Source organism: Eumetopias jubatus, unplaced genomic scaffold (genome assembly GCF_037043125.1).
Source record: "Eumetopias jubatus isolate StellerSeaLion01/CBP00866 unplaced genomic scaffold, mEumJub1_p1.0 scaffold_16, whole genome shotgun sequence".
Taxonomy (NCBI): Eukaryota; Metazoa; Chordata; class Mammalia; order Carnivora; family Otariidae; genus Eumetopias; species Eumetopias jubatus.
In genome coordinates this window covers 82,847,308-82,874,789 of record NW_028274822.1, presented here as the reverse complement: position 1 = coordinate 82,874,789, position 27,482 = coordinate 82,847,308, and the positions used below count along the sequence as shown (strand labels likewise).

The window sequence follows — 27,482 nt, the reverse complement described above, 5'->3', positions numbered from 1 at the left end:
TGCTGGTGGGGGACTTTTGACACAGCCTCACGACAGAAACTGAGCATTTTATAAAACCCCTGCAGCAGCCCCCACCCCCTCAAGCCCAGGCCCCGTCCTGTCCCCGCACACTGAAGCGAGGGCTCAACGCGGGTGGGAACCGGTCTGGCTGGGGGGTCCCTGGAGATCAACAAATCATGAATGAACAAATGAGTGGGGAGAAAAAGGAGAAAGGGAGCTCGAGGTGGCCTGGGCTTGAGCAGGGAGGCAAAGCACACTGCTCGGTAACACTGGAAAAGAAGAAGAGTTTCTTACAACCTATTGTGCCCACTTAACATGACCAGTCCAAACTCTCCTTCTTTATTTCTCTCCCAAACAGTATTTCTGGGGACACAGAGCATATGTGTTCATTTGACAAATAGTTTTCGAGCCTCCAGGGTGTGCCCGGTGCTGTCCTAGGAGCTGAAGGGCCCTGCCCCGGGGGAGCTCCCCTCTACAGGCTCCTGCGAGGCAGAGGCTTCGCACACCATCTGCGTTTTAAGAAATGTGGGTGCTCGTGCGTGTGGGCCCACACATCCTTTCCCCATCACCTGAGCCCAGCCGCCACCCGCCAGCCCGGAGCAGTCACCTGGAACACCTGCCCGTCCACTTCTGCGTAGGCCCTCACAGCGTGCTCAGGGAACATGAAGGTGACGAAGGCAAAGCCCTTGGGTTTCTTGGTCAGGCTGTCAATCGGGTAATGAAGCTCAGACAGAGGACCTGAGGAAGGACAGGTGTCAGCATCCTGGGGGCTGGGGATGGGCCTGAGTGCTGGGCACCCAGCTCTTCTGGGTGGGCCACAGCCGTGGTTGCCGTGAGACCACCTCAGAGGTCAAGAGTGGCCTTTCACAATCCTTTATGTGTCTACCCTAGAAGTACATGAGCCTGGCCTGGATCCTGCCTCCAACACCTACCACGTGTGTGGCCAGGAGCAAATGACTAGCCTCCACGTGTCTCAGTCTCTCATCTGTAAAGTGGCATCCTAAGAATGCCAAGCTCACAGGGCAGCTGTGAGCCGGCCCATAAATGCGTCAATATGTGCATAGTGTACTGAACCACGCCTGCTCCAAAGTTAGTGCCCCCCGGAGGGGTGTGCTGGGTCCAAGTACAGCCCTTCTGAAGCAGCTTCTGCTCTCAACACCAGGGGGTGCCCACACCCCATCTCGGTCTTTGTCTTCCCCCACGGAAACTTGGGAGGCCACGGCTCATCCCCCAGCCTGGGCAGCCTGGCCCTGCTGTGCAAACCAGTGGCCGCGGGCTGGGAGGTCACACAAAGGCGCCTGCTGGCAGAGTTCCACCCAGGGCCTCCCTGCCCGCACGACCTGCAGGTGGCCTCCAAACAGCAGTGAGGGATCCCAAAGCATCCAGACCTCACCCTCCATCTCAAACCCTAACTTCCTTCCCTTCAACAGCCACGCCCTTATAAACACACAGCCCTGCATGCCAAGTCGAACCTCAGGCCTTCCTGTTCTCGCCTGAGAAATAGCAGCAGAAGCAGTGACCATGACAAACGTGACCCTATCACATCAACTTGGGACGCTCAGTTTGGAGAGCAAGGCCTCAGACAGTGGAGCTCAGACTGAGGAGCCCTGTCGTGCTCCTGCCCCCAGTGACTGGACTTCACACTCTCAGCAGCAAGAGTTCGGACAGCAAGGGCTAGCTCAGCAGAATGTTTCCAAATCTCGACGGTTCTGAGTTCAGACAGTGAGAGCAAGGAGACAATGGGTTCAGACAGCACACGACGCCTGTGACACGACCTTTTGCTGGGAGCCCTGCTAACCCTATGTCCATGACGTGTGAGCGCTCGCAGCAGCTCAGGGGTCATCAGCCCCATCTATGGATGACAGAACAGAGACAAGAGCGGGAAGCCATTTGCCCGTGGTCAGGAGCTGACAGGAGGTGGGCCGTGCTCAAACCCAGGCCGTCTGCTCGCGCACCACGTGCTATGAGGCAGTGGGAGGCGGTGCCCCTACCAAACTTGGAGAAGAGCTGCTCCAGGTCCTCCTCGGTGCTGGTGTAGGGCAGGTTTCGTATGAAGAGCCTCCCGGAGTCGGCCACGTCCTCCTCCTCTTCATTCTCCCCGAGGGTCCGGCCTTGCCAGGGCTTGGCACTACTCTTCAGGGGCCCCTTGGCCGTAGGGATGTTTTTTTCCCTGAATACCTCAATGTAGCGCCCACCTGCAGGAGGAGAGGAGTCAGGGCTCTGGGGCAAGCCTGGAACTAGCCTGCGACTCCTCCCGGGGTGGCGGTCTGAGCCAGGGCTGGGCCTGAACCAGAAGGGCCCTCTCCCCGAATCTCACTCATCCTGCACATCCGGCTTCAACCCTGGCGGTGGGGGGGTGGGGGGCAGCCTGCTTGGTCACCCCAGGCCACCGTGCTGCATCCTCTACCAGGGCACACTCCCTGGCTCTGCCTGGGCAAAGGTGTCAGAGGACAGAAAACCCTGGAGGACTGGCCTCGTACTGTTGATGAACAGCCTCTGCACCATCCCACAAATCCAGAGTTTGCCCCGTCCCCGGGTTTTGCTCCAATGTCACCTTCTCAGTGAGGCCCAAGTGAATGCAATCCTGTTTTAAAATGCACCTGCTCCAATCCCGGCCCATCTGATGACTGTCTCTTCCTGCTCTATGTCAGCTTACTCTTACCTCCAGGAGGGCAGAGGTTTTGGTCTATTCTGCTCCCTGCTGTATGCACAGTGACTAGACCAGTGCTGGGCACACAGCAGACCCTCCATCAAAACGTATGGAGTAAACGAATGAGCAAACGAAGCCCTGCAACCAGGCAGAGGTTGGCTCCTTACCCATGTACTCCCTGTTGCATTTCAGAGCTTGCTTGACTTCCTCTTCGCTGCTGAAGTCCACAAAGATGTACCCTGAGAAAGGACAGCGACAAAGGGAGACTCTGCAGACACGGGTGGGACTCACAGAGGAACACCCACACTGTGCTGGCTGTTTGGGGGAATCTGAGCAGAAAGTGGGGGAAAACCCCTATGTTTGCCAAGTCTGCAAAATACAAGCGGACTCTCCCCAAACCCCCGGCCAAACCTCTCCTTGCAGGCAGTGCTGAGACCCCGCGGGCTGGTTTCCAGACGAAGGTGCCAGACCACAGGAGGTCTTCAGCTCCCTTCCAGCCTCACCCCACCCGAACCAGGGCCCGCTCCGTAGCCTCCTCTGGAGGAGACGTGCCGAGGTGGAAGTGTGACCAGCTCAGCACCTGAGTGGCTACCTCCACAAGGACTCTGTCGCTTGCCCCGTGCACACAAACAAGCATGCAGGACTGTTTCCTGGAGCACGCGAGGGCTCACATCCTCCACCTCACAGGGCCTCAACCCCATGACCAGCAGAGCATCACAGCTTAAGAGGTAGCAGTGCTGTAACCTGGTCCGAAGCCCACAGGTCTGGGGCTCTATCACAAGGCTCTTTATTCCCTCCTAGGATTCCTCCTTCCTCTCTGTTCCCAAAGGCAGGCACCTCATCTATCCCCATAAACGTCCTCCAACCCCCTCCTTCCCCCTCTGCCACACCCCAGTCCAGCCCACTGCCGATCCTTCCTTGGATGACTGCAAACGCCCCACCCAGCCCACCTGTACTTCGTGGGCCCAGCCCCAGGACCCTTCTGTCACCAGCCAGGGACTGTTCTATATCCATTTGTGGCCTCCCCATGCTTTAGCCCCTGCTGCGCTCTTGCACCCAGCCTGGAGTCCATGGTCATTTGTGAGCTCCCCGGCCTCCTCACCAGCTCTTCCGAGGGGACATTCTGTCTCTCCTCAAAAGCGTTATTCTCATACGCCAGTTCCCTCCAGCTCCCGGGCCCCCAGTACGCTTTTCTCTCAGCCCTGACAGCTCTGATATGCTCTTTCCTGCTCCCTCTGGCCAACCCCTGCTCACCCTGTGGTCTCCAAAGTGCCATCAAAGCAGGGGTGCCCCCTCCACCACTATTAATAGCAGCTCTCAGGGAGTGTGCAATAGACATTCAGCATAGTTTAAATGCCGTGTGTGTTAACTCGCCGAATCCTCACAACATCACGAGCTAGGACCGCCCCACTGCACAGGTGAGGAGAGAGAGGCTAAGTCTCTCATCCAGGGTCACAGGGCCTGTAAGCAGCTGAGCTGGGATCTGAGCCCGGACAGGCGCTTGTCACCCCCTCCTTTACTGCACTTGCTAAGTGTGCAAGGAGGCAAAGCTGGCTGGCCAAATGGAGCTGCCTGGTAAGCAGGCCTTCGTGCTCAGAGAGCTGGGGAGGAAATGCTGACACTCAAAGGCGACAAGACCACCCTTAAAGCAGGAGCCCTTTCTTCCCCAGACAGCCAGCACCCCCGCCCCCCCGGTTCCCAGCCCCTCTGCCCATGAGGGAGTGTTCTTGCCAAGGACACCCCGCCTGCCCAGTGCTGCCTGGCCTGCCCCAGCCGGAGGCCCTCACGGTGGCTCTCCAAGGGGCACCGATTCTGCTGCTCTGAGTCCTGCAGCCTCCGCACCTGGCCAGCAAGTAGGCACAGGCAGGCTTCCAGCTCTCCAGGCTCAGACCCTTCCTACCAGCATGTTCCCCACTCCTCTGAAGCCTGGGGAGGGGGTGGCCACCCAGAGCGGGGAAGGCAGGGGAGAGGGCAGTGCCAGGGCAACACCACACATCCTCGGCAACTCAGAATGCTGCCCGTCAGCAGAGCTGCTCGTGGACTTGGCCGAGCAAAGCCCCAGGACCAGGGACATGTGTTTAAACGGAACAGGTGAGCCCGCAAACACAAGCGTAGGCTGAGGGTGGAGGGGGTGGGGGTGGCAGGGGCAGGCTACATACTAGGCCACCACCGGAGGCAGACCCTTGTCCCGAGCGCCTCAACTGTCCCACTGAACGGGGGACACTAAGAGCGAACACAACAGCTACCCTGAAAACATTCCCCCGAGGCAGCTGCCCAACCTTCCATCTCTGCCCTCTGTCTCCCCGAACCCACCCCGCACAGCCCAGGCCTTACCTGTTTTGTTCCCGTGAGCATTTCTCACTATCCGAATGGCCACTGGTCTCAGGGGCGCCAGGAATTCCATAACGTTCTTCTGCAAGAAGAAAAGTTTTCCCTCCTTTATCATCAACCCAATAATAGAAGTGCAACCCAATGAAGAAACGTGGGCCAAATTTCCGAATTCAGGAAGGTCCCCACAGCGTTTCACCTGTCAGTTTCTCCCTCACCACTAAACACAGAGCTTCTCTCCATGATGAAATAAAACTACCTTAGATAAGCTTCGAACAAAAAATCAGAGGAGTGAAAAAGAGAGAGCTATATATAAAATAGTAACGTCCCAAACGGCATTTTCTGGCATTGTTTCTGATCTGTTTCCTAAGGACCTTTTTATATATATTTGGGCTTAACTCTGGTTTTTGTCATTTCTCATGAATGCATGAATATTTGTCCATGTTACTTCACGAAGGTGAGACACAGCAATTTAAAGTGCTGTTGTAGATGGTCCCTGATTTTCTGAACTCCTTCTCTATTTTGGACATAAGGGTGACTTAAGCACATTTTTTAGAAAAAATGCACAAACATGCAAGTATATATGATGTTAGGGAATGCTGAAAAGTACAAACAAGAAAACAAAAATGGCCCCTAGTTCCAATGCCCAGCTCACTCTTGTTGGCTTTTTATTAAAAATGAAAGTAGGGGATGCCTTCTCATCTGCGTACGGGTGTGAGGCCTTTGGGGAAGCTTAGAATGTCCAGGCAACTGTAGAAATCAAAGCACTACACAATGAAGTCCAATAAAGCTGTGGAGTTTTTCTGTTCCTACCTCCATTTAAAAAAAAAAATGTCAAAAATATCAAATTCTCCCAAAAACACCTTTTCCTCATTTTTATGTGCCTACTGAGAAGCATACGATATAGGTTGTGTCTTCTTCTGGATAAAAGAAATTTGTCTATCCACACTCTTCCCTACGTTGCATTTTTTACTTGATGGTACAGCCTGGGGATTCCATAACAGGACATTCTTTTTCATGGTGCATTATACTGTACTGTATCAATGTACTATACTTGAGTTAACCTGAGTTAACCTCGAGTTTTTCAATCTAGGCACTACGGAAATTCTGGGCCTGATAACTCTCTGTTGTGAGAGGCAGTCCTGTGCATTGTAGGATGTCTGGCAGCATCTCTACCCTCTACCCCCCGGACGCCAGGGGCACCTCTCCCCAGCTGCAACCGTCAAAAACATTTCCAGATATTACCAAATGTCCCCTAGAGGAGGCAAACCAGCCCCAGCTGAGACCCACCAACTTAACCACTTCTCTAATGATAAAGTGTAAAGGTTGTTTAGTGCTTTTTGCGTTTATAAACGACACGACATAAATTGATACGTTAAGTTATAAATAAAACAGTAATACAAGAGCAGTAAACATTCTTGCACTGAAATCTTGGTATATTTGGTTCACTCGCCTACAGAGCAAATTCCCAGCATTAAAATTGCTTGGTCAAATGTATGGATATTCTTAATTTTGACTGATCCTTCCAAACTGTCCTCTAAAAGGCTTCCCTGCACACTCTACCAACAGTGGCTGAAAGCATTATTGAACTTTAAAAATTTTTGCAAAATGTAATCTTCCAGTTTTGAGCTGTATTTAACTATGAGTGAACTCAAGCATCCTTACTGGCCATACGCATTCTTTTCCTTAGAAGACCTCCTACCCTGGGCGCCTGGGTGGCTCAGTCGTTAAGCGTCTGCCTTCAGCTCAGGTCATGATCGCAGGGTCCTGGGATCGAGTCCCACATCGGGCTCCCTGCTCAGCGGGAAGCCTGCTTCTCCCTCTCCCACTCCCCCTGCTTGTGTTCCCTCTCTCGCTGTCTCTCTCTCTCTGTTGAAAAATAAATAAAATCTTAAAAAAAAAAAAAAAAGAAGACCTGCTACCCTTTGTCGATTTTCCTATCAGGGCACAGGTCCCAATATCAATTGATTTTGTAAATTAAAGAAAGCAGATTTTGCCTGTTGTTTGCTTACAAATTGTGTTGTCTTTTTTCTTCTTTAGATTTTATTGTTATGTTAATCACCATACATTACATCATTAGTTTTTGATGTAGTGTTCCATGATTGTTTTTTTTAATTTTTTATTGTTATGTTAATCACCATACATTACATCATTAGTTCTTGATGTAGTGTTCCATGATTCATTGTTTCTGCATAACACCCAGTGCTCCACGCAGAATGTGCCCTCTTTTAATACCCATCACCAGGCTAAGCCATCCCCCCACCCCCCCGCCCTTTAGAACCTTCAGTTTGTTTTTCAGAGTCCATCGTCCCTCATGGTTCGTCTCCCCCTCCGATTTACTCCCCTTCATTCTTCCCCTCCTGCTATCTTCTTCTTCTTCTTTTTTTTTTCTTAACATATATTGCATTATTTGTTTCAGAGGTACAGATCTGTGATTCAACAGTCTTGCACAATTCACAGCGCTCACTGTCGCACATACCCTCCCCAATGTCCATCACCCAGCCACCCCATCCCTCCCACCCCCCACCACTCCAGCAACCCTCAGTTTGTTTCCGGAGATTAAGAATTCCTCATATCAGTGAGGTTCATATGATACATGTCTTTCTCTGATAGACTTATTTCACTCAGCATAACACCCTCCAGTTCCATCCACGTCCTTGCAAATGGCAAGATCTCATTCCTTTTGATGGCTGCACAATATTCCATTGTGTATGTATATATACCACCTCTTCTTTATCCATTCATCTGTCGATGGACATCTTGGCTCTTTCCACAGTTTGGCTATTGTGGACATTGCTGCTAAAAACATTGGGGTGCACGTACCCCTTCGGATCCCTACATTTGTATCTTTGGGGTAAATACCCAGTCGTGCAATTGCTGGATCGTAGGGTAGCTCTATTTTCAACTGTTTGAGGAACCTCCATACTGTTTTCCAGAGGGGTTGCACCAGCTTGCCTTCCCACCAGCAGTGTAGGAGGGTTCCCCTTTCTCCACATCCCCGCCAACATCTGTCGTTTCCTGACTTGTTAATTTTAGCCATTCTGACGGGTGTGAGGTGGTATCCCATGGAGGTTTTGATTTGGATTTCCCTGATGCCAGGTGATGTTCAGCACTTTTTCATGTGTCTGTTGGCCATTTGGATGTCTTCTTTGGAAAAATGTCTGTTCATGTCTTCTGCCCATTTCTTGATTGGATCATGTGTTCTTTGGGTGTTGAGTTTGATAAGTTCTTTATAGATTTTGGATATTAGCCCTTTATCTGATATGTCATTTGCAAATATTTTCTCCCCCTCTGTCGGTTGTCTTTTGGCTTTGTGGACTGTTTCTTTTGCTGGGCAAAAGCTTTTTATCTTGATGAAATCCCAATAGTTCATTTTTGCCCTGGCTTCCCTTGCCTTTGGCGATGTTTCTAGGAAGAAGTTGCTGCGGCTGAGGTCGAAGAGGTTGCTGCCTGTGTTCTCCTTTAGGATTTTGATGGACTCCTGTCTCACGTTTAGGTCTTTCAACCATTTGGAGTCTATTTTTGTGTGTGGTGTAAGGAAATGGTCCAGTTTCATTCTTCTGCATGTGGCTGTCCAATTTTCCCAACACCATTTGTTGAAGAGACTGTCTTTTTTCCATTGGACATTCTTTCCTGCTTTGTCAAAGATGAGTTGACCATAGAGTTGAGGGTCCATTTCTGGGCTCTCGATTCTGTTCCATTGATCTATGTGTCTGTTTTTGTGCCAGTACCATACTGTCTTGATGATGACAGCTTTGTAATAGAGCTGGAAGTCCGGAATTGTGATGCCGCCAGCTTTGCTTTTCATTTTCAACATTCCTCTGGCTATTTGGGGTCTCTTCTGGTTCCATACAAATTTTAGGATTTTTTGTTCCATTTCTTTGAAAAAAGTGGATGGTATTTTGATGGGGATTGCCTTGAATGTGTAGATTGCTCTAGGTAGCATTGACATCTTCACAATGTTTCTTCTTCCAATCCATGAACATGGAACGTTTTTCCATTTCTTTGTGTCTTCTTCAATTTCTTTCCTGAGTATTTTATAGTTTTCTGAGTACAGATCCTTTGCCTCTTTGGTTAAATTTATTCCTAGGTATCTTATGGTTTTGGGTGCAATTGTAAATGGGATCGACTCCTTGATTTGTCTCTCTTCTGTCTTGTTGTTGGTGTACAGGAATGCCACTGATTTCTGTGCATCGATTTTATATCCTGCTACTTTACTCAATTCCTGTATGAGTTCTAGCAGTTTTGGGGTGGAGTCTTTTGGGTTTTCCACATACAGTATCATATCATCTGCAAAGAGTGAGAGTTTGACTTCCTCTTTGCCGATTTGGATGCCTTTGATTTCTTTTTGTTGTCTGATGGCTGTGGCTAGGACTTCTAATACTATGTTGAAAAGCAGTGGTGAGAGTGGACATCCCTGCCGCGTTCCTGACCTTAGGGGAAAAGCTCTCAGCTTTTCCCCATTGAGAATGATATTCACTGTAGGTTTTTCATAGATGGCTTTTATGATATTGAGGTATGTACCCTCTATCCCTATACTCTGAAGAGTTCTGATCAAGAAAGGACGCTGTACTTTGTCAAATGCTTTTTCTGCATCTATTGAGAGGATCCTATGATTCTTGTTCTTTCTTTTGTTAATGTATTGTATCACATTGATTGATTTGCGGATGTTGAACCAGCCTTGCAGCCCAGGGATAAATCCCACTTGGTCGTGGTCAATAATCCTTTTAATGGATTGTTGGATCCTATTGGCTAGTATTTTGGTGAGAATTTTGGCATCCATGTTCATCAAGGATATTGGTCTGCAATTCTCCTTTTTGATGGGGTCTCTGTCTGGTTTTGGGTTCAAGGGAATGGTGGCCTCATAAAATGAGTTTGGAAGTTTTCCTTCCATTTCTATTTTTTGGAACAGTTTCAGGAGAATAGGTATTAATTCTTCTTTAAATGTCTGACAGAATTCCCCTGGGAAGCCATCTGGCCCTGGGCTTTTGTTTCTTGGGGGATTTTTGATGACTGCTTCAATTTCCTTAGTGGTTATAGGTCTGTTCAGGTTTTCTATTTCTTCCTGGTTCAATTTTGGTAGTTGATACATCTCTAGGAATGCACCCCTTTCTTCCAGGTTATCTAATTTGCTGGCATAGAGTTGCTCATAATATGTTCTTATAATTGTATTTCTTTGGTGTTGGTTGTGATCTCTCCTCTTTCATTCATGATTTTGTTGATTTGGGTCATTTCTCTTTTCTTTTTGATAAGTCTGGCCAGGGGTTTATCAATTTTGTTAATTCTTTCAAAGAACCAGCTCCTCGTTTCGTTGATCTGTTCTACTGTTCTTTTGGTTTCTATTTCATTGATTTCTGCTCTGATCTTTATTATTTCTCTTCTCCTGCTGGGTTTAGGCTTTCTTTGCTGTTTTTTCTCTAGCTCCTTTAGGTGTAGGGTTTGGTTGTGTATTTGAGACCATTCTTGTTTCTTGAGAAAGGCTTGTATTGCTATATACTTTCCTCTCAGGACTGCCTTTGCTGTATCCCAAAGATTTTGAACAGTTGTGTTTTCATTTTCATTGGTTTCCATGAATTTTTTAAATTCTTCTTTAATTTCCTGGTTGACCCATTCATTCTTTAGTAGGATGCTCTTTAGCCTCCATGTATTTGAGTTCTTTCCAAACGTGTTGTCTTTTGACTTTATGACATTTGTTTTTGTTTTTGTTTTTTTTTAAAGATTTTATTTATTTGACAGAGACAGCGAGAGCAGGAACACAAGCAGGGGGAGTGGGAGAGGGAGAAGCAGGCTTCCCGCGGAGCAGGGAGCCCGATGTGGGACTCGATCCCAGGAACCTGGGATCATGACCTGAGCCGAAGGCAGACACTTAACGACTGAGCCACCCGGGCGCCCGACTTTATGACATTTGTTGTCTTAGAGAAGTTTTAACTGTTGTGTCATCAATTAATCCGTCTTTTTCCTTACAGCCACCGAGTTCTGCAAATGGCTCAGAGAGGCCTGTTTCATTCTAATATTACAAGTAAACTCACCAATGCTTTCTCCTGTAATTTTTATAGTTTTGTTTTTTAAAGCTTTCGTTACATCTGAAACTTACCTTGCTATAAGGAGTAAGGCAAGGATCCGTCTTTCTCTCTTCAAAAAGGTTAACTGGTTGTCCCATTATTACTTAGAGAAAAAAATCTCTCTTCTCTTCATTGATGAGATACCCCTCAAGACCCTCAGTTAAATGTGATATAAACTGGAGTTATTTCTGGATTCTATTCTATTCCATCAACCTGTCCACAACTTTGCCTGAACCAAATTTTAATTGCTGTTGCTTCAAACATGTTTCAGTATCTTGTAGGGAAAGGGTCTATTCTTGCAGGATATCCCCCAATGATCTATGACACCACCCCCATCCTGATGAGCTATAACTGAGCTTATTCATTTATTCATGTTTAAGGAAGAATTAGCATCTTTACATGCTAAAAATGAATGGCTTTCCATTTATGTAAGTATTCTTTTAAATCCCTCACTGGAGTTTAATGTTTTCTCCATAAAACTTTTATTAATCTATAAAGCCTCCACAGACACACACACACACACAATATTCATCAGACTATCTAGAGATAGGTTTTCTTTCTGTTTTATATACAAACAATTTCTTCTATTACATTTTGTTTTTGTTCATGGAGAAGAAAAAAGTGACCATTTTTTATGAATGAATTTTGCAAAAAGCCATCTAGTGTTTCCTTATTTTTTTTTTTTAATTAAAGCATGATTTTCTGCATGTTTGGTATTGAAACTAAAGTGTGGCACATTGAAACGGTAGAATATAATGCATCATGAAAAAGAATGTCCTGATATGGAAGATCCCCACGATGTAACATCAAGTAAAAAATGCAATGTACGGAAGAGTGTGGATAGATGAATTTTTTTTTCCACAAGGACTCTACCAGCTAACTCAGATAGTCTAGTGCGACCCACATGCGGATTGCATAGATGAACTTTGATAAGCTTAATTTTTAAAAATGAGTAAATATACAGACTATCAAAAAAGATGAACACTTCAAGAGAAAAAAAGGGGAAAGATACGGCTGGGCACTCTGTAAAGGAGATGTACATTGATTTACAAACGTGAAAGAGTGATTGACCCCACCAATAATTCAAAATATAAATTAAAATGAGATGTCATTTTTGCCTGTCATCTTGATAAAGATGAACACCCAGCGTCCACAGAAGTGGGCACTTTCACACTCCGCTGAAAGGAGTATAAATCAGCAAAGCTTCCAGAGGGCAACTGACATTCTGTATCAAAGCCTTGAAAATGTCCGTGCGTGTGCTTGCATAAAATATTTACCTGGAGTAAAGGTTGGCAAACCGTGGCCCACAGGTCATATTGCCCACGGCCTGCTTTTGTATGATCTGCGAGCTAAGAATGGTTTCTACATTTTTAAAGGGTTATTTTAAAAAAGAGAACAAATGTGCTCCAGACACCATATGGCCCCCAAAGCCTAAAATCTGTGCTATCTGACCTTTACAGGAAAAAAAAAAAAATCTGCTTACCTCTGGTCTCAAGGAATGCTGACTGCATTATTATTAACAGCAAAAGATAGGAAACAACGCCCAGGCTCCACCTTAGGGGACTGGGTGAGTGTATCACAATGTGTCCAGAGTAAGAAAAACATACAGGGTGAACAATGATGTTGTAGCAGATAATTCAATATTCAAAGATATTTTTAACATATTGTGGTAATGGAGGAAAAAAGTTTCAAAATAGTTCTTACTGTAGGAATGCTTTATAAAACTAGGAGACAGAGATCACTGTTTATATACACTGACCTGTATGTATAAAAGTATCTAAGAAGATATGCTCAGAATTCATTAGTGGTAGTCACTGAGTGGGATATAGGGTGTGTGTGTGTGTGTGTGTGTGTGTTTAAGGTTGCCCCACCTTAAACACACCCAGGTTGCCTGGGACAGTCAGTAATTACACCTGCAGGAAGGAGACCTACGTCCTGGCACCCTATCTGGTTAGCACTCTTCCCACTCTCGACTCAGCTGGAGGACATTTAATATGGTCATCTTAGTTACAGGTAACATCACTTCTCTTTACTTAGCTACTTTAAAAAAATTTCCTATGCTGAACTTCTACTACCTTCACAAGGAAGTAAATTAAAAATTTCTCTGCTGTGTAAACCCAGAGTCAGCAAACTACGGTATGTGGGCCAAATGTGGCCCGTGGCCTGTTTTTGTCAATAAAATTTTATTGGCACACAACCAGCCCTGTCTAGGGCTGCCACAGTGCTACAACGTAGGGTTGAGTAGTCACAACAGAGTCCATACTGATCACAAAGCCCTAAGTATTTACCAGCTCATCCTTTAAAAAAATTTTTCTTATTTTTGAGAGAGAGAAAGAGCACAGCGGGTAAGGGGCTGGAAAGGGCAGAGAGGGAGAGAATCTCAAGCAGATTCCACGCTAAGCGTGGAGCCCAACACAGGGCTTGATCTCACGACTCTGAGATCACGACCTGAGCTGATACCAAGAGTTGGGACGCTTAACCAACTGAGCCACACAGGCGCCCCTAAAAATTTTTAACAGAGTGTTCGCCATTCCTAACGTAGAGGACCAGGAAGTGAAATGAGTCTTTCTTGGTCTCTGTAGAGCCATCTCTGTTTCCTGACCCTGCCATTGCCTGAGATCTTACTTTGCCTTTCTGACCCCAATTCCTTCCAGGTCAAGTCCTCAACGATCCTCAAGCCCCCATGCAGCAGAGCCTCCCAGCATCCTCATCCCTGCCTCCTATTCTCCTGGGGTCTCTCTCCTTGCCCTCGTTGCATTGTTGGTCATACCTCCGTGACACTGAATGGGGCTCCCCGCAGCTTCACAGTGTAGGGGGTGGTGGGTTCCTTCTGGTTTGCCGGTTTGTCTGCCTGCATGATGGCAAAGAACAGAAATGGCCCCAGTGAGTTCCTTGGTACAGCTTCAGGAGGAGGCAGGGCCAGACATCTCAGTGAGGCACGTTCGGCCAGGGCAAGCCAGGGAATGCTGACCAGCATCACGCCTGCTGTGGTGTGCAGTCTGGCTGCAGGTGGAGGTAAGGGTGTGCTAACAGGGGCTTCAGACTACAAGGAGGGGCAGACAGCACTGGATGCAGCCTTGAGATATCCTGACATTCGCTACAGGGCTTAACTCTGGGCCAGACACTCGTCCAAAGCACTTTGTAAATGCTGCTATCCTACTGAATCTCCCAAACAACCTTAGAGTATTATGGGTTCAGGATCTTCTTTGTAATTCTGAATCTAAATAGCCCTGAAAAAAAAATCTAAATTTTCTAGAATTCCTTTGGCAACAAAAGTTGCTCTGACTTGAAGTCACTGGCCATCAAAATCTGCTCTGAGCTGACGTGAGGCAATATACCGTCTGCCTTTACCCCTTGTAGGATGAGTGGTCATTCCTGGTTTCACTGCAGAAACAGACATGAGCAGACACGTGCCCGATTATGGGGTGCTGCCCCAGACCCCACGGGGGGTGCTACAGTGCACGAGGCGTCGAGGTATCTTCCTGAACGCGGAAACCGTGAGTGCCAGCGTATGCTTAGGCACGGGGGTTTCGGAAACCGGCCACAGAGGCCACTGCTATGCTGAGCGTCATCTTAGATGGGGAGCAGCACCTCACCCCAGGCCCCGTGGCTACTCTGTGTCAGAGCTGGGATTTGAACCTAGAGCTCTCTGACCTCGCCATACTCGACTACCTCTCTGGAATATACACTTTAGGAGCAAAGGACGGGGTGTGGTCATGAGAAGGGGCCGTAAATCAAGGAGTGAGGAGGACGAGGAAAGAGAAAAGAGGGAGATGAAGTTTGGAGCCTTGAGGAGGGCTGGGTGCGAAAGAGGGAGGTGAGGGACTCGGGACCCAAGCATGACCTGCCCTGGGTCTGAGCAGAGAATGCCCGGGTGGGAGACAGTGTGCCTGTCCCCAAAGGTAGCACACACATCTACAACGGAGACTTCAGAGCCCAGCAGGTCAGGGTCCGAGTCCCGACCCCAGCACTTCCCAGCCGTGACCTTGGGCAAGTCACTTTCACTGGGCCTCAGTTTCCTCCCCTGTAAAATGGGACAAGAATCCCTGCACAGCCCCACTCCCTGGAAGGCTGTCGTTGAGATTTAATGACAAATGACAAAGCAGACATTATACCCAGCACGTAGTAAGCACTCAATTAATTCCATCTATTACTGTCCATCGTGGCTCACGCCTGCCTCCCCTGCTACTAACACAAAGCAGCATACGCTCCTGCCCCTCATGCAGCTCGGTAACACCCCACGGCTCTGGAAGGCAGACTCAGAGGAAAGAAGTGCTTGCCCGAGGTCACACAGCACGCACACGGCAGGGCTGAGAGCTGCAGGCAGGTCGCTGGGCTGCAGAGCTGTCTTTCCTTTCTGACACACTCCCGCTAGCAAAGCGGCCACAGGGACCGTGGGTGAGGATAAGGGCAGCTGCCCCCCCCCAGCCCCCCCAGCCCCAGCGCGCACCCCCATGCACACACCTCAGCTCTGGCCGCCCCCGGTGTCTCGTTCCCGGATGAGGCGCCCTGCTCCGGGCCGGCCCCCGGCCTCCCTCTGTCCTGCTGGGCGGGCGCGGGGCTGGGGGCCTCCTCCTCGGCCCCGCTCCCGTCCCCACAGCTCACAGCTTCGTCTTCACTCTCCTCCTCCTCCGAGGACAACGGCGACTCGGACTTCACCATCTTGGACTTCAGGTAATCCATGTCCGACAGCTCCCTCTGCACGGCCGCCCTGGGCTCGAGGCCATCCTCCTCTGCAAAAACGGGAGGCTAAGAGTCAGGGATGGTTGTGGGCAAAGCAGAGGCCTGGAATGGCAGAGGGCACGGCAGGGCAGAGCCACCGAGCAGCCCCGGTGGGTCTGATATGTAACGTTCAACAGGGTGTACCTGGTGGGAGTTGTGACATTTCATGCACCACAAGTCCAGAGAGCTACGTGGCTCCCTGCGTGGCTCCCTGCACCGGTCTTGCCCTTGTCAATCTGCTCTTTCAACTGCGGCCTGTGTGATCATGTTCAGAGTACAGACAGGATTGTCACTCCCTGCCTATGACCTTCCGGTGGTTTCCAGATGCTTGCAGGACACCCACGCTTCTCATCAGGCCGGCGTGAGCTGACTGGCTTCTCCCCCAGCTCTACCTCCTCCTCTGCAGTCACCCCGAACCGCGTAGGCCCCCTCAAACGCCTACGCTTCCCTTTCCCCCCGTGCCCCGGCCACGCTCTTCCCTCTGCCTGCGACGCCCCCTCCGGCCCCTTCCCTGCTGTATCCCACCCACCCCCGAGGAGTCCTCCAGACCCCAGTTTTGCCCAGAAACTTTACCAGGCATAAAATTCACATTCAATCTATTCTCTCACCTTTGAACAAAATCGATGCCTGACCCACAACCAGCACAGTGACCTCTCTGGACTGCAAAGGCTCTCATTCCCATCTGCCCCCATGCTATGCTGTGAGCCCCTTCTGAGGACAGAGGCCCCCTCCCTGCCCGCCTTCAGGCCTCTGCTCGAGGCCCGCCTCCTGGGAGGCCTTCCCTGGGAGCTCTCCTGTCCTGCTTTCTCGCTGTGGCGCTCCTCTTTAGATATCACCCTTAACTGCGGACTTCATTTTGCATTGTTTCTTTCCCTTGACTAGAATGACAGCTCCACGTGAGCAGGATTCTTCTATCTTTTGCTGCTATATCCTCACTGCCCAAAGCAATGCTTGGCATTCAGCAGGTGCTCAATAAACATTGGACTGGCTGTGACCAGGATGGGTCAGGGCAGATCTTGGGTGGGATAATCACCCCCAGAGAGGACAGTGTCTCTCACGTTGCCTCCCGTGCCTGGCACCGAGGGGCCCCAGGTCACGGCCACCCAGGCCAGGACACAACACAGGGGCGCGCACTCTGGCAGGGAGGATGTGCGTGGATGCCCTCACCTTCTGGGTCCTTGCCAGCACCCTCCTCGTCGCTCTCCTGCCCAGAGTCGGAGTCGAAGTTCAGGTAGTCACTGGTGGCCTTGCTCTTCCCTTTCGAGGGCTCGGCGTCCAGGGCGTCATTGGCCCACGTGGCTGTCTGCGTCCGCTTCTGGTGCACGGACAGGAACTCCTGGAACTCGGTGTCTTCCTTCAGCTGGTGGCCCCAGGGAGCAGGGAGAGAAGGCTCAGCAAGGGCACACCATCCTGACAACCTCCCCTCACCCCATGAGAGTATTGCCCGAACTCATGTCTCCTGGTCTCTAGAGGACCCCTGGGACCAGCCGGTTGCACTCATCATCAGACAAGGAGACTAAGAAGCCACAGAGATGCGGTGAGAAGGACAAGAGGCACGCCTCTGCCTGCCAGGTGCCACACGCCATCGGAGCCTGCCACAGCCCTTCCAGCGCCATCCTGGGTACCCACCCTCTTGGTCCACAGGACACACTCACCTTCTCCAGTTCACTTGCTACCTTTTTCGTCCTGTCATCCTGCAAACAGAAGGCACAGACGGTGAGAGGGGACAGACACGTTGCCTGCGGAGGGTCCGCCTTCTGGAACCATCTGTCCTGCCCCCCCCCCCCCGCCCCCTGGGGTGACCACCTTGCTGACATGTGGGATACAGGTGGGAGTGACCTTCTACGCACTTTCTTGGGTTCTGTGGGGACGGAGTCTTTGTCTTTTGAAGGATTCTTAGCCTGGCTTATTTGCTGAGTGTGTCTGCTCCAGGCTCGGGGCTTTGTTGGGTCCCCAAACGACTTGCAGAACTCCACCTGCATGGGAGAGAGAGGGTGATGGGGGCACCAGCCGCCAGCCCAGCGCGGGTGTTAGCCTCAGCACCTGGGAGCCAGGCTTTCTAAAAAGGCAGTTGCCACTTACGAGCTGTGCCAGTAAAAGCAAATTACAATTGACCCTTGAACAACACAGGGTTAGGGGCACTGACCCCCGTGTAATGAAAAGTCTGTGTGTAACTTTCCACTGCCCCCCAAACCTAGCTATTAATAGCCTCCTACTGACCAGAAGCCCTACCAAGAGCAGTTAATTAACACGTATTTTCTGTGTCAAACGTATGATGCACTGTATTTACAACAAAACGAGCTAGGAAAAAAGAACATGTTAAGAAAATCATAAGAAACAATACATTTAGGATACTGTACTGTGTTCATGGAAAAAATCTGTGTATAGGCGGGCCCACGCAGTTCAAACTCCTACTGTCCAGGGGTCAGCCGTGGGCGTCCTCTGCTGGCCTCTGCTTTTTCCTCCCTAAAGTCATTCCAGTTGCTACACTGAGCAACCAATTCCACCCACCAGGCAGTCTGAGTGTTCTGTGAGCAAGACGACCCTGAGCCTCCAAAACAGCGGAGGGGGGGGACCACTACCCTTCCCGCTTCCCAGATTGGCAAAGTGAAGTCGCTTGTCCCAGTCATCCAGGGAGAAGGTAGCAGAGTGGGGACAGGAACTCGGGGGGATGTGGCTCTACAGCCCTAGTTCGTAGCCACCCAGCCCCCAGGCTGGCCGACACGGGGTCTGGCACGAGGCAAGGCTAAGCTAACGGCTTCCAAAATCACTGTTATTACTGCGGAGCGAGCTCACTGGCCTGAGAACGGCTCCGGGGTGATGAGAGAGGCGGGTGGCCACTCGGAAGCCCAGACATGCTCAGTGTCAGGCCTGAGCTGACACATCTCCCGCCAACACACTCGAGATGGGCTGCACTTCCTGCCACCCTCGGGGGCGCCCGCGCTGTCTCTATCCCTGGGGGGAGGGGGTGCTGTCCGCCTGCCAAACCCCTTTCTACGGGCTTTCAAAATAATTTTGCTGTTTCTGTAGCAATGATATGCACTCAGTGTATAAAACTCAAATCAACAACGTACAAGGAAAGCGAAAAAAAAAATGTTTTTACCCCAATTCCTATCACCCAGAGAGAGAAACTAATGTTTTGGTAAAACAGCTCTTTCTATGTTTCATACACAGAGAGAATAAGAAACATGGTTCTGTATGGAGTCACGTGATACATACTTGTCTAACATCTGGTTTTCTCTTCTCAACCAAGCGTTAAGGATGTTTGAGTCATTAAATGTACATGAGTGACACAAACAGGACCTCCAGCTTCGGGAAGCTCTCCCGACACCTCTGGGGCCAGGACGTGGGCCTCCCCTGTTCTCCAGTGGTCCCTGGAGCTTCCCCATCACAGTCCTGACGACACCGAGTGAAAGCAGCCTATTCACCTGCCGGCCCCGGGGGGACGGGGCCAGGGGCACCACGTTTCTCTAAATCCCCAGCATGGCGTGGGTGCTCCCATCGTGTCTGAACGAGTGGTTGTCCAGGTGTGTCAGGGGCATAGTACTACTTCACCTGTGAGCTTTCCGACGTGCGTACTCTTGGGTCCCACCCCACCCCCACACTGAGTCAGAAACTGAACAAGCTCTCCAGGGGATTCGGATGCAGCCAGGCTCCGGACTGGATCAAGGGGTGTCCGTTTCCACAGGTGGGCAGAAGCCGACTCACCGTGATCCGGGATGTGTCGATAAAACTCTTGTTGAAATGGTTCAGGGCCATCCGGGCCTCCTCCTCTGACTTGAAGCCGATGAAGCCAAACTTACGGAACTTGCCATCTTTGGTGAACTTCAGGCTGCAGTCCGTCAGGGTGCCAAAGGAGGCAAACAGCTGCCTGAAACGCTCCTCCTTCATCTACAACAGAAGGGGCGCAGTGAGGGAGGGGCAGGGGAGCCCTCAGAGCCAAGGGGACAGAAACGGGCTGGAAACCCCAGGCCCCGGGATTCCCCAAGGGCAAACTCAGACAAGGCTGGGGCAGAGTGTGCTCCGCAGTGGGACCTGGCCCCAGCTCCGGCTCAGACATGGACTAGCTTGCTTCATGGACGGGGAAATCAAGACTCAGGATGGCTGCAATGAAATCGTCCTACTCTATGGGCTGTTCGAAGGATAAGGAGACCTACTACGTAAGGAGGCCAGCACCGTGGCTCCTCCACAGTGAATACCTGATAATGTCAGAATAAACGCATGAACAGATGAACGTGGTTAAGTTACATGTGTTTGCTCACTGTGGTAGACAGAATACTGAAGTTCCCCAAAAGACGACCACATTTGAATCCCTGGGACCTGTGAGCCTGTGACTGCACGTGGCCAAAGGCATTTCACAGATGTGATTACATTAAGGATCTCGAGATGGGGAAGTTATCCTGGATCATCTGGGCAGATCCAATGTCCAGTCCCATTATATAAGCGAGACAAAAGGGTCAGGGCCGGAAAAAGGCAATGTGATGGTGGAGACTCAAAGAGACTGCACGATGCCATGCTGCTGGCTCTGACCCTTCAGGACGTGGCCAAAAGCCAAGAAGCACAGGCAGCCTCGAGAAGCTTACAAAAGGCAAGGAAACAGAATCTCTCCTAGGGTCTCCAAAAGGAAGGCAGCCCTGCCAACACCCTGATTTTAGGATTTCTGCCCTCCAAAACTGTAAGATAATAATGTGTATTGTTTAAGCCCCTAAGTTTGAGGTGATTTCTTACAGTATGGAAACTGGCTCCTGGCATCCCCCCATCCTCACTCCAGCCAGACTACCTGCACCACTCAGTGAGTTTTCTAAGCTGTTACTGGGAGATCTGTGTGTGGGTAGTAGTGGAGATACCGAGAATGCCACAAATAGCCAAAACAAGGTCTAAAATTCAAGAAACTAGAGACCTTGGCAGCCCCATAGGAAGGAAAAACACGCTTTCTGTGGCAGGTTCTTAATAACTCTGATCATTAAAATCTCCTATCACCCTATGAGTTAGGAATTATTATCCACATTTTTTTGGAGAAGAAATTGAAGCTCATACAGGATAAATGATCTACAGAATCAAGATCTGTAACTCAGCTCAGATACATAAAAAGCAGTGACTTCATCTTCCCCATTACATGGGAGCAACCACACTCAAGTCTGACCCCACCATTCCTCTGTTAAGAACCTCTTGGTGACTTTCTAATGACAGAGGCTCAAGAATAAGCAGCTAAGGTAAAATGCAAGATTCTCCATGATCTGGCTTGACCCACCCCTTCAGCACCATCTCTTGTCAAAGTCCTTGCAGCCTTCCCTGCTTCTCACCTCTGAGGTTTTACTAGTTGTCTCCTCTGGGTGAAATCTTTCCAGCAGGCCCGGGCTAACTCCTCCTCATTCTCAGTTCAATCAACTCCCCCAGGAAGCCTCTCCTGGACTCCTCAGGTGGGTCAGGTAACCGAGCCCTCTGTGCTCACACAGCATTGGGTCATGCTTCAACCCCTGCCCCTTACATCATAGTCATCTGGTGTCCAAGTCCTCTGCTAGACCGTAAATGCTGTAAAGGTGGGAACTGAGTCTTATCCCCCACTGTCTACAAGGTCAGCAACATAACGAGTACTCCCTACTAAATACATGTTGGGAAAGAGTTAAGAAAAGTGCATGCTAGCATGCAAAGACAGACAGTAGGCTGTAGGGGTCAGGAATGCAAATTCTAGAAGCAGACTGTTCAATTCAATCCCTGCTCTATGAATTACCAGTTGTGCATGACCTCAGGCAAGTCACTTCCCCCTTGCTGCAGTTCAGTTTCTTCACCTTTAAAATGAACACAATAATGGAACCTACCTTGTAGGGTTCCGCTGCAGATTAAATGAGTTACTTTACTGAAAGCAACTGGTACAGTGCCTGACACACAGTAGGCTCTCAAAATGTTAGCTGCTACTACTACTGTTTTTTCATCAATTCTTTCATTCACCAGACAACACAAGCAATGGTAAAAGAGTCAGTCCAATGAGGAAAGAAGCCCAGTGAGATGGAAGTGGGAGGGGAAGAAAGGGTAGCCATGCTAAAATCCTCATCCATCAAAGTGAGGCATCAAAAGACACTGCCTAAAGCAGGTGGATGGATCAATATGTATTTTGAAAGTTTACTCTTTGGAGTAAATAATGGAATAATTAAAAATAATAATATAACAGACAGGAAGGGAAGAACAGATGACCCGGGTTCCTCATCTTTCATGGGGGAGGGTCAGCACAGTCACTGGGGTAAATAGACCAAGAAATGGAGGAGAAAGCACACCACCATTTAGACATGGAGTAATACTTATGAGGAGTCCTAAAAACAAACCATTGAAGATGATTACTCCTGGAGAGAGACAGAGGGTAGGATGGAGCAAATGACTTTGCTTCTCATTTCATACACCACCGTATTGTTTGAATTTTTTTTTTTTTTTGTAGTGCTTGAATTCTTAAAATCCTGTCATAGCTCTCCCACAACCCACTGAAGGGAGAGAAAAGTTAAAAAACCACAATAAAGTAGAAACAGCTTTGTGTTATCACTCCTTCTGAAGAGAGAAGCTCCTGAGGAGTTAGAGTCAAGAGTACAGAAGATCTCTCATCCCATCCACAGGGCACATTTTGTATTTTGGGAATGAGCTTACTGGCCACACCAATGGTGTGGGAGCTCTCCACCCAAACCAAAGCTATAGTAAAAGCGGTAAGGGTGAACCACCGCGGCACACTGTCTCCAGTCATCTGACACCACACACATCCAGCTACTTCTTCACTCATTCATTCCACATGTGTTTACTGAATGCCTACCACGTGCCAGGTTCTGTGCTGGTCTCTAGGGAAACAGAGACAAGTATGACTGGGTCACCCCTCCCCACTTATTGGATAAATGATTTAAAGCCCTTCACACGCACTCAGTTTTCTTAAATTATGGCCACGGGCCCTAAAGGCGGGAGTGGGGATCGAAACGCAGGTCCTCAACCTAATACTCCACATTTGCCTCTCCCAAAGGCTCCCGAGCGGTAGAGGAATGTAAGTGCAGGGTCTGATCCAGTGACAAGTCAACAGCAACAACAAACGTGCTCGTATGAGAGGGGCTGTGGGAAAGAGCATTCAGCACACGTGGGGGTGTTGGGAGACTTGTCGGGATGGAAGTCAGGTACTCTCGGGCCGGCTGTGAACCATGGATCGGTCACTAGCTCCCTCTCCCAACTGTCAAATGGGGATCTGGCGAGGATCCTGACCCTTTAGGGTTTCGAATGCGCCCTGAGTACTGCCCCAGGGCCAAAGCCCCTCAATTCTCTCCGACCGTCTCCTTCCTAGCCCCCAGCTCCTGGCTGGTCCCAATTTCAGATTCCCAGGCCCAGGCCCTGCACTCACCCCATTCGGGAGGTTTTTCACGATCAGTCGCGACATGGCGCACAGTCCCCACAGTTTCAATTCCAGCGCGGGTGGACACCGTCTTTCACCAACAACTTCCACGCTCCCGCTCTGGGGGCCGCCATCTTTGGCGAGCCGGAACAAGATCACGTGTTCCAGACGTCAGCCCGCCCTCTCCGGAAGCAGGCGTGTCCGAACCAAAGCGACCCAAGGAAATCACACCCCTCAAGGGGCGGGCCTGAGCGCTTGCCTTCTGCGCAAGCGCAGGCTGCTCGGCTCCGCCCGGAGAAACCAATGCAGCGGCGCAGTCGGCAGGGGGCGCTGGTTCCTAATGTTGGAGAGGGTTTGTGTGTGGCGGGCGGGGTGTTTTGAGTCCTGCAAACACTTGGAAGCCGTTTTAGCCCCCTCCTCTATTTTATTTTATTATTGAGTTCTAAAACAGACCCAAGAGGGGAGGAAGGATTAGGGATGCTTGCTTCCCTTTCAGAGATGGGGAGACGCCTCTGTTTTGCCCGCGAGTCGACTGGAACCAGAGCAAGGCAACTTGCTCAAAGGCACAGAACTGTTACCTATTAAGTAGTAGTAATGTAGTTTTAGGTTTCCTACAGCTACTGTGACAAATTACCAGAAATTCAATGACTTTAAACAACAGAAATGTATTCTTTCACAGTACTGGAGGCAAGAAGCCCCAAATCAGTGTGTCATCGGGGTTGCACTCTCCTGGTAGTCTCTGGGGCAAGATCCTTCCTTGCCTCATCCAGCCCCTGATGGCCCCAGGTTTCCCTTGACTTGTGACTGCATCCCTCCAGTCTCTGCCTCCTGTCAATATGCCTTCTTCCCTATGTGTGCATCCAACCGACTTCCCTCTCCTTTCTCTTACTGGATTTAGAATCCATCTCAAATCATCTCAAGATCCTTAACTTTCTATCTGCAAGGACCTTTCCAACTAAGCTCACATTTGTAGGTTCCAGTGGTTAGGGCATGGGGTATATCTCTTTGGGGGACACTATTCAACCACCCCCCCCATGAGGATTTACCTGCTTTATAGGTTACCTGGAAGATCGAATTTCACCCTCTCCACCTCTTGCAGAAACTCTATTGGAGGAAAGCACATGTACACATGTAAAAATGTACCCTCACACCTAGAGTAGATGGTTTAAGGGGTCACCGTGTTTTGATGTCATTCGTTTATTCAACAGATATTTATTGATATTCATGAAAGTGCTGTTTAATTAAATGACAATTAGGGGGTTGTTTTCTGCACACAGAGACCCTGGTCAGGACAGGACGGAGCAGGCTTTATAAGGCAGCTCCGGGATATTAGCCTTTTACGAGGGGGCAAGTGCAGGTTGCCCAGCCGGTCCTGGTTTCATGTACTTTTATTTTATTATTTTCATGAACTGCCTTTATTAAAATGTGCAACTAAATGTAGCCTTCCCTAAAGAAATTCACAAATCAGAAGGTCTTTCAAAGGTATTAAAAGAAATGGAATGCTCTCTGCCAGTCCACACGTCCCAGCGCTGGGCCAGGAAAATATGGTTGCCACATGTCAGGGACGGAGGGACCACTCCTGGGCTATGTATCCCTATGCATTTAATAAACAGCCACGTTGTAACATTATTATTAGTCTTCCTGCTCCCCTGCCTGGGCAGTTTGTCTCCTGACTCCTTTTCTCTCCCAGGAAATATAATCTGGGGGCACCTGGACACCACCAGACTGGCCTCTCTGATTACAACCAAGGATTAACAAACAGTCAAGCAGGTCGGAGCCGTCTCCACCTGGGGCTGCCCTCGCGAGTATACAGGGGACCGTGGGAAGTCGAGTGTAGATCCTGGGGGAGTTCCCTTTCCAGGAGGAAAAGGCACTCTGACCCACCATGATCAGACCAACCTTTGGAAAACGCTTCTACACAGGAAAATAATGGATACCTAAAATGCCTTCGGGCATCATCTTTTCTACTTAAAATGTCTCAACCCCCAACCCATGAACCCCGAGAAGCCCACCTTCCTTCTCAAAATTTCTTTTGGTGAATATATTAGATTTTTAAGCATAGATCAAACACACATCAAGTAACCATCCCTCCTGCCTCCCCATCCAATCTGTTCTCCATCCTACAGGAAACCACTGTTAGGAATTTCTCATCTTGCTCTCCAGGGACGGCCAAACTTATGGTTGTTGCCCCAGGAAAGCAGCCACAGGTAATATATACATGAATGTGTATGGCCGTATTCCAATAAAACTTTATTGGCGGACAGTGCAATTTGAATTTCATATCATGTTCATGAGTCCCCAAATGGTATTCATCTTTTCATATTTTTTTCAGCCATTTGAAAATGTGAAAACCATTCGTAGCTGTGAGGTCACACAGAAACGGGTGGCTGGCCAAATTTGGCCCCCCAAAAATATGAAAAAAACAAACAAACCAAATTTGGCCCAGAACATACTTTGCTGATTTGCATGTGGAAGTGAGCATGCATAAAGAGCCTTTGCTTTTCTGCACAGTGCTTTTTGCCCCTTAGAATAGACCTGAGCAATTATTTCACGTCTACAAATACCGACCTCCCAAATCCTTTTAATTTTCAAAATATCTTTTTTTTTAAAGATTTTATTTATTTATTTGACAGAGAGAGAGAGATAGTGAGAGAGGGAACACAAGCAGGGGGAGTGGGAGAGGGAGAGGGAGAAGCAGGCTCCCCACTGAGCAGGGAGCCTGACGCGGGGCTCGATCCCAGGACGCTGGGATCATGACCTGAGCCGAAGGCAGACGCTTAACGACTGAGCCACCCAGGCGCCCTCAAAATATCTTTTAAAATTATTTAATACACTCTTTATTTAAAATCATCTTAGGTTTATAGAAAAGTTGTGACATATTAGAGAGTCCCCGTATACCCCATGCCCAGTTTCCCCTGCAGTTAGCATGGCTGGGGTCCATTTGTCACAGCTGAACCTATATTGATACATTGTTATTAACTAAAGTCCGTGCTTTCTTTGGATTTCCTCAGTTTTTCCCCTGATGTCCTTTTTCTGTTCTGATCATTCCTGTTTCCTCCAGTGGCAGCTTTTCTAGGGATCCTGACACCTTTTAATTTAATGCAGTCCAGCAAATACTTGAGTGACTCTTGTGCCCAGCATTGGGGCTACAGCAGTTAATAAAACAGGCACCATCCCTGTGCTCAGGGGAAGCTGACATTGGACAACTAATTACAAGTGCAGTGAGCATTCTGAGAAGTTGGGTACAGTGCTCAGGGGATCTGATTGAGGCTGGGGAATCTAAGAAGAGCTCCTGGAGGTGACCTGAAGGGTTCGAGAGAGGGCGGGAAGGAGAGAGGACTTTCCAGCAGAGAGAACAGCCTGGAATAGCAAGTGCAAAGTCTGCAAGCAGGGAACAGCATGGCCTGGCCCTGGGGGCTGAGCATGGCAGGAGCTACAGGGAAGGTGGCGAAACCCCACGCCTCAGCCAGAGGGTGGTCCTGGTCTCCAATCCTGGCTGGCCACATACTGGCTAAGTGGTCCCCAGCAAACTGCTGATCCCTGAGCTTGTTTCCTTTCCTATAAAGTCGGGTAATCGTAGTACGCAGGGTGTGGTGAAAATATGGGATGTGTGTATAATGTATATATAAAGTAGCACTCTGGAGCACCTGAATGTATCTTTCCACTATAATTTAAAATACGTTTTATTGAAATAAGAGCAATCAACACCCATGGAGCCTCAGCAGGCTCACTGGGTATTAACATTCACCTCATTTGACATTCACCTCTCTCTCTGTATTCTTGTTATTACAAAACCATTTGTAATTATCGTGGCTCTTCACCCTGAAACACTTCACATACTTTGATACATAACCACAGTGCAATCATTAAATTCAGGATGTTTAATATTGATACAATACTTTTAAGATTTTACTTATTTATTTGACAGAGAGAGCACAAGCAGGAAGAAGGAGAGGGAGAAGCAGACTCCCCGCTGAGCAAGGAGCCAGACACGGGACTCCATCCCAGGACCCTGAGATCATGACCTGAACTGAAATCAAGAGTCGGAGGCTCAACCGACTGAGCACCCCCAGGTGCCCCAATATTAATACAATACTTTTTTATCTAATGATGCATATTCAAATTTCAACAAGTATCTCAATCACCATTGTTTTCCTGGTCCATAATTCAGCACAAGATTATGTGTTGCAATCCCTTGTCTTGTCACTTCAGACTCTTTATTATGCAAGGTTTCGTCAGCCTCTCTTCATCTTTTGTGTCCCTGATGGTTTTGAAGGCTGCAGGCCAGTCACCTTAACAGACTGTCCCTCAGCGTAGGTCAGACTGACATTTCCCCACAGCTGGATTCAGGCAGGTGATGGGACCA

The 27,482-nt window shown here is 49.1% G+C and overlaps 1 protein-coding gene across 2 annotated transcripts in view; it reads right to left on the bottom strand.

The window, feature by feature from the left end:
* The window catches only part of RBM19 (RNA binding motif protein 19), a 136,914-nt gene extending 113,644 nt beyond the window's left edge, over positions 1–23,270 (bottom strand). For both annotated transcript variants that reach the window (XM_028116643.1, XM_028116644.2), the window contains exons 1-11: positions 23,126–23,270; positions 19,471–19,653; positions 17,613–17,738; positions 17,418–17,456; positions 16,930–17,122; positions 15,505–15,773; positions 13,811–13,891; positions 4,985–5,063; positions 2,818–2,889; positions 1,992–2,195; positions 608–738 (exon numbers count right to left, since the gene is read on the bottom strand). In XM_028116643.1, the coding sequence (XP_027972444.1) occupies positions 608–738; positions 1,992–2,195; positions 2,818–2,889; positions 4,985–5,063; positions 13,811–13,891; positions 15,505–15,773; positions 16,930–17,122; positions 17,418–17,456; positions 17,613–17,738; positions 19,471–19,653; positions 23,126–23,161 (1,413 nt within the window). In that variant the 5' untranslated portion in view covers positions 23,162–23,270. The remainder of the gene's footprint in view (positions 1–607; positions 739–1,991; positions 2,196–2,817; positions 2,890–4,984; positions 5,064–13,810; positions 13,892–15,504; positions 15,774–16,929; positions 17,123–17,417; positions 17,457–17,612; positions 17,739–19,470; positions 19,654–23,125) is intronic.
* Between the last annotated feature and the right edge of the window lie 4,212 nt (positions 23,271–27,482).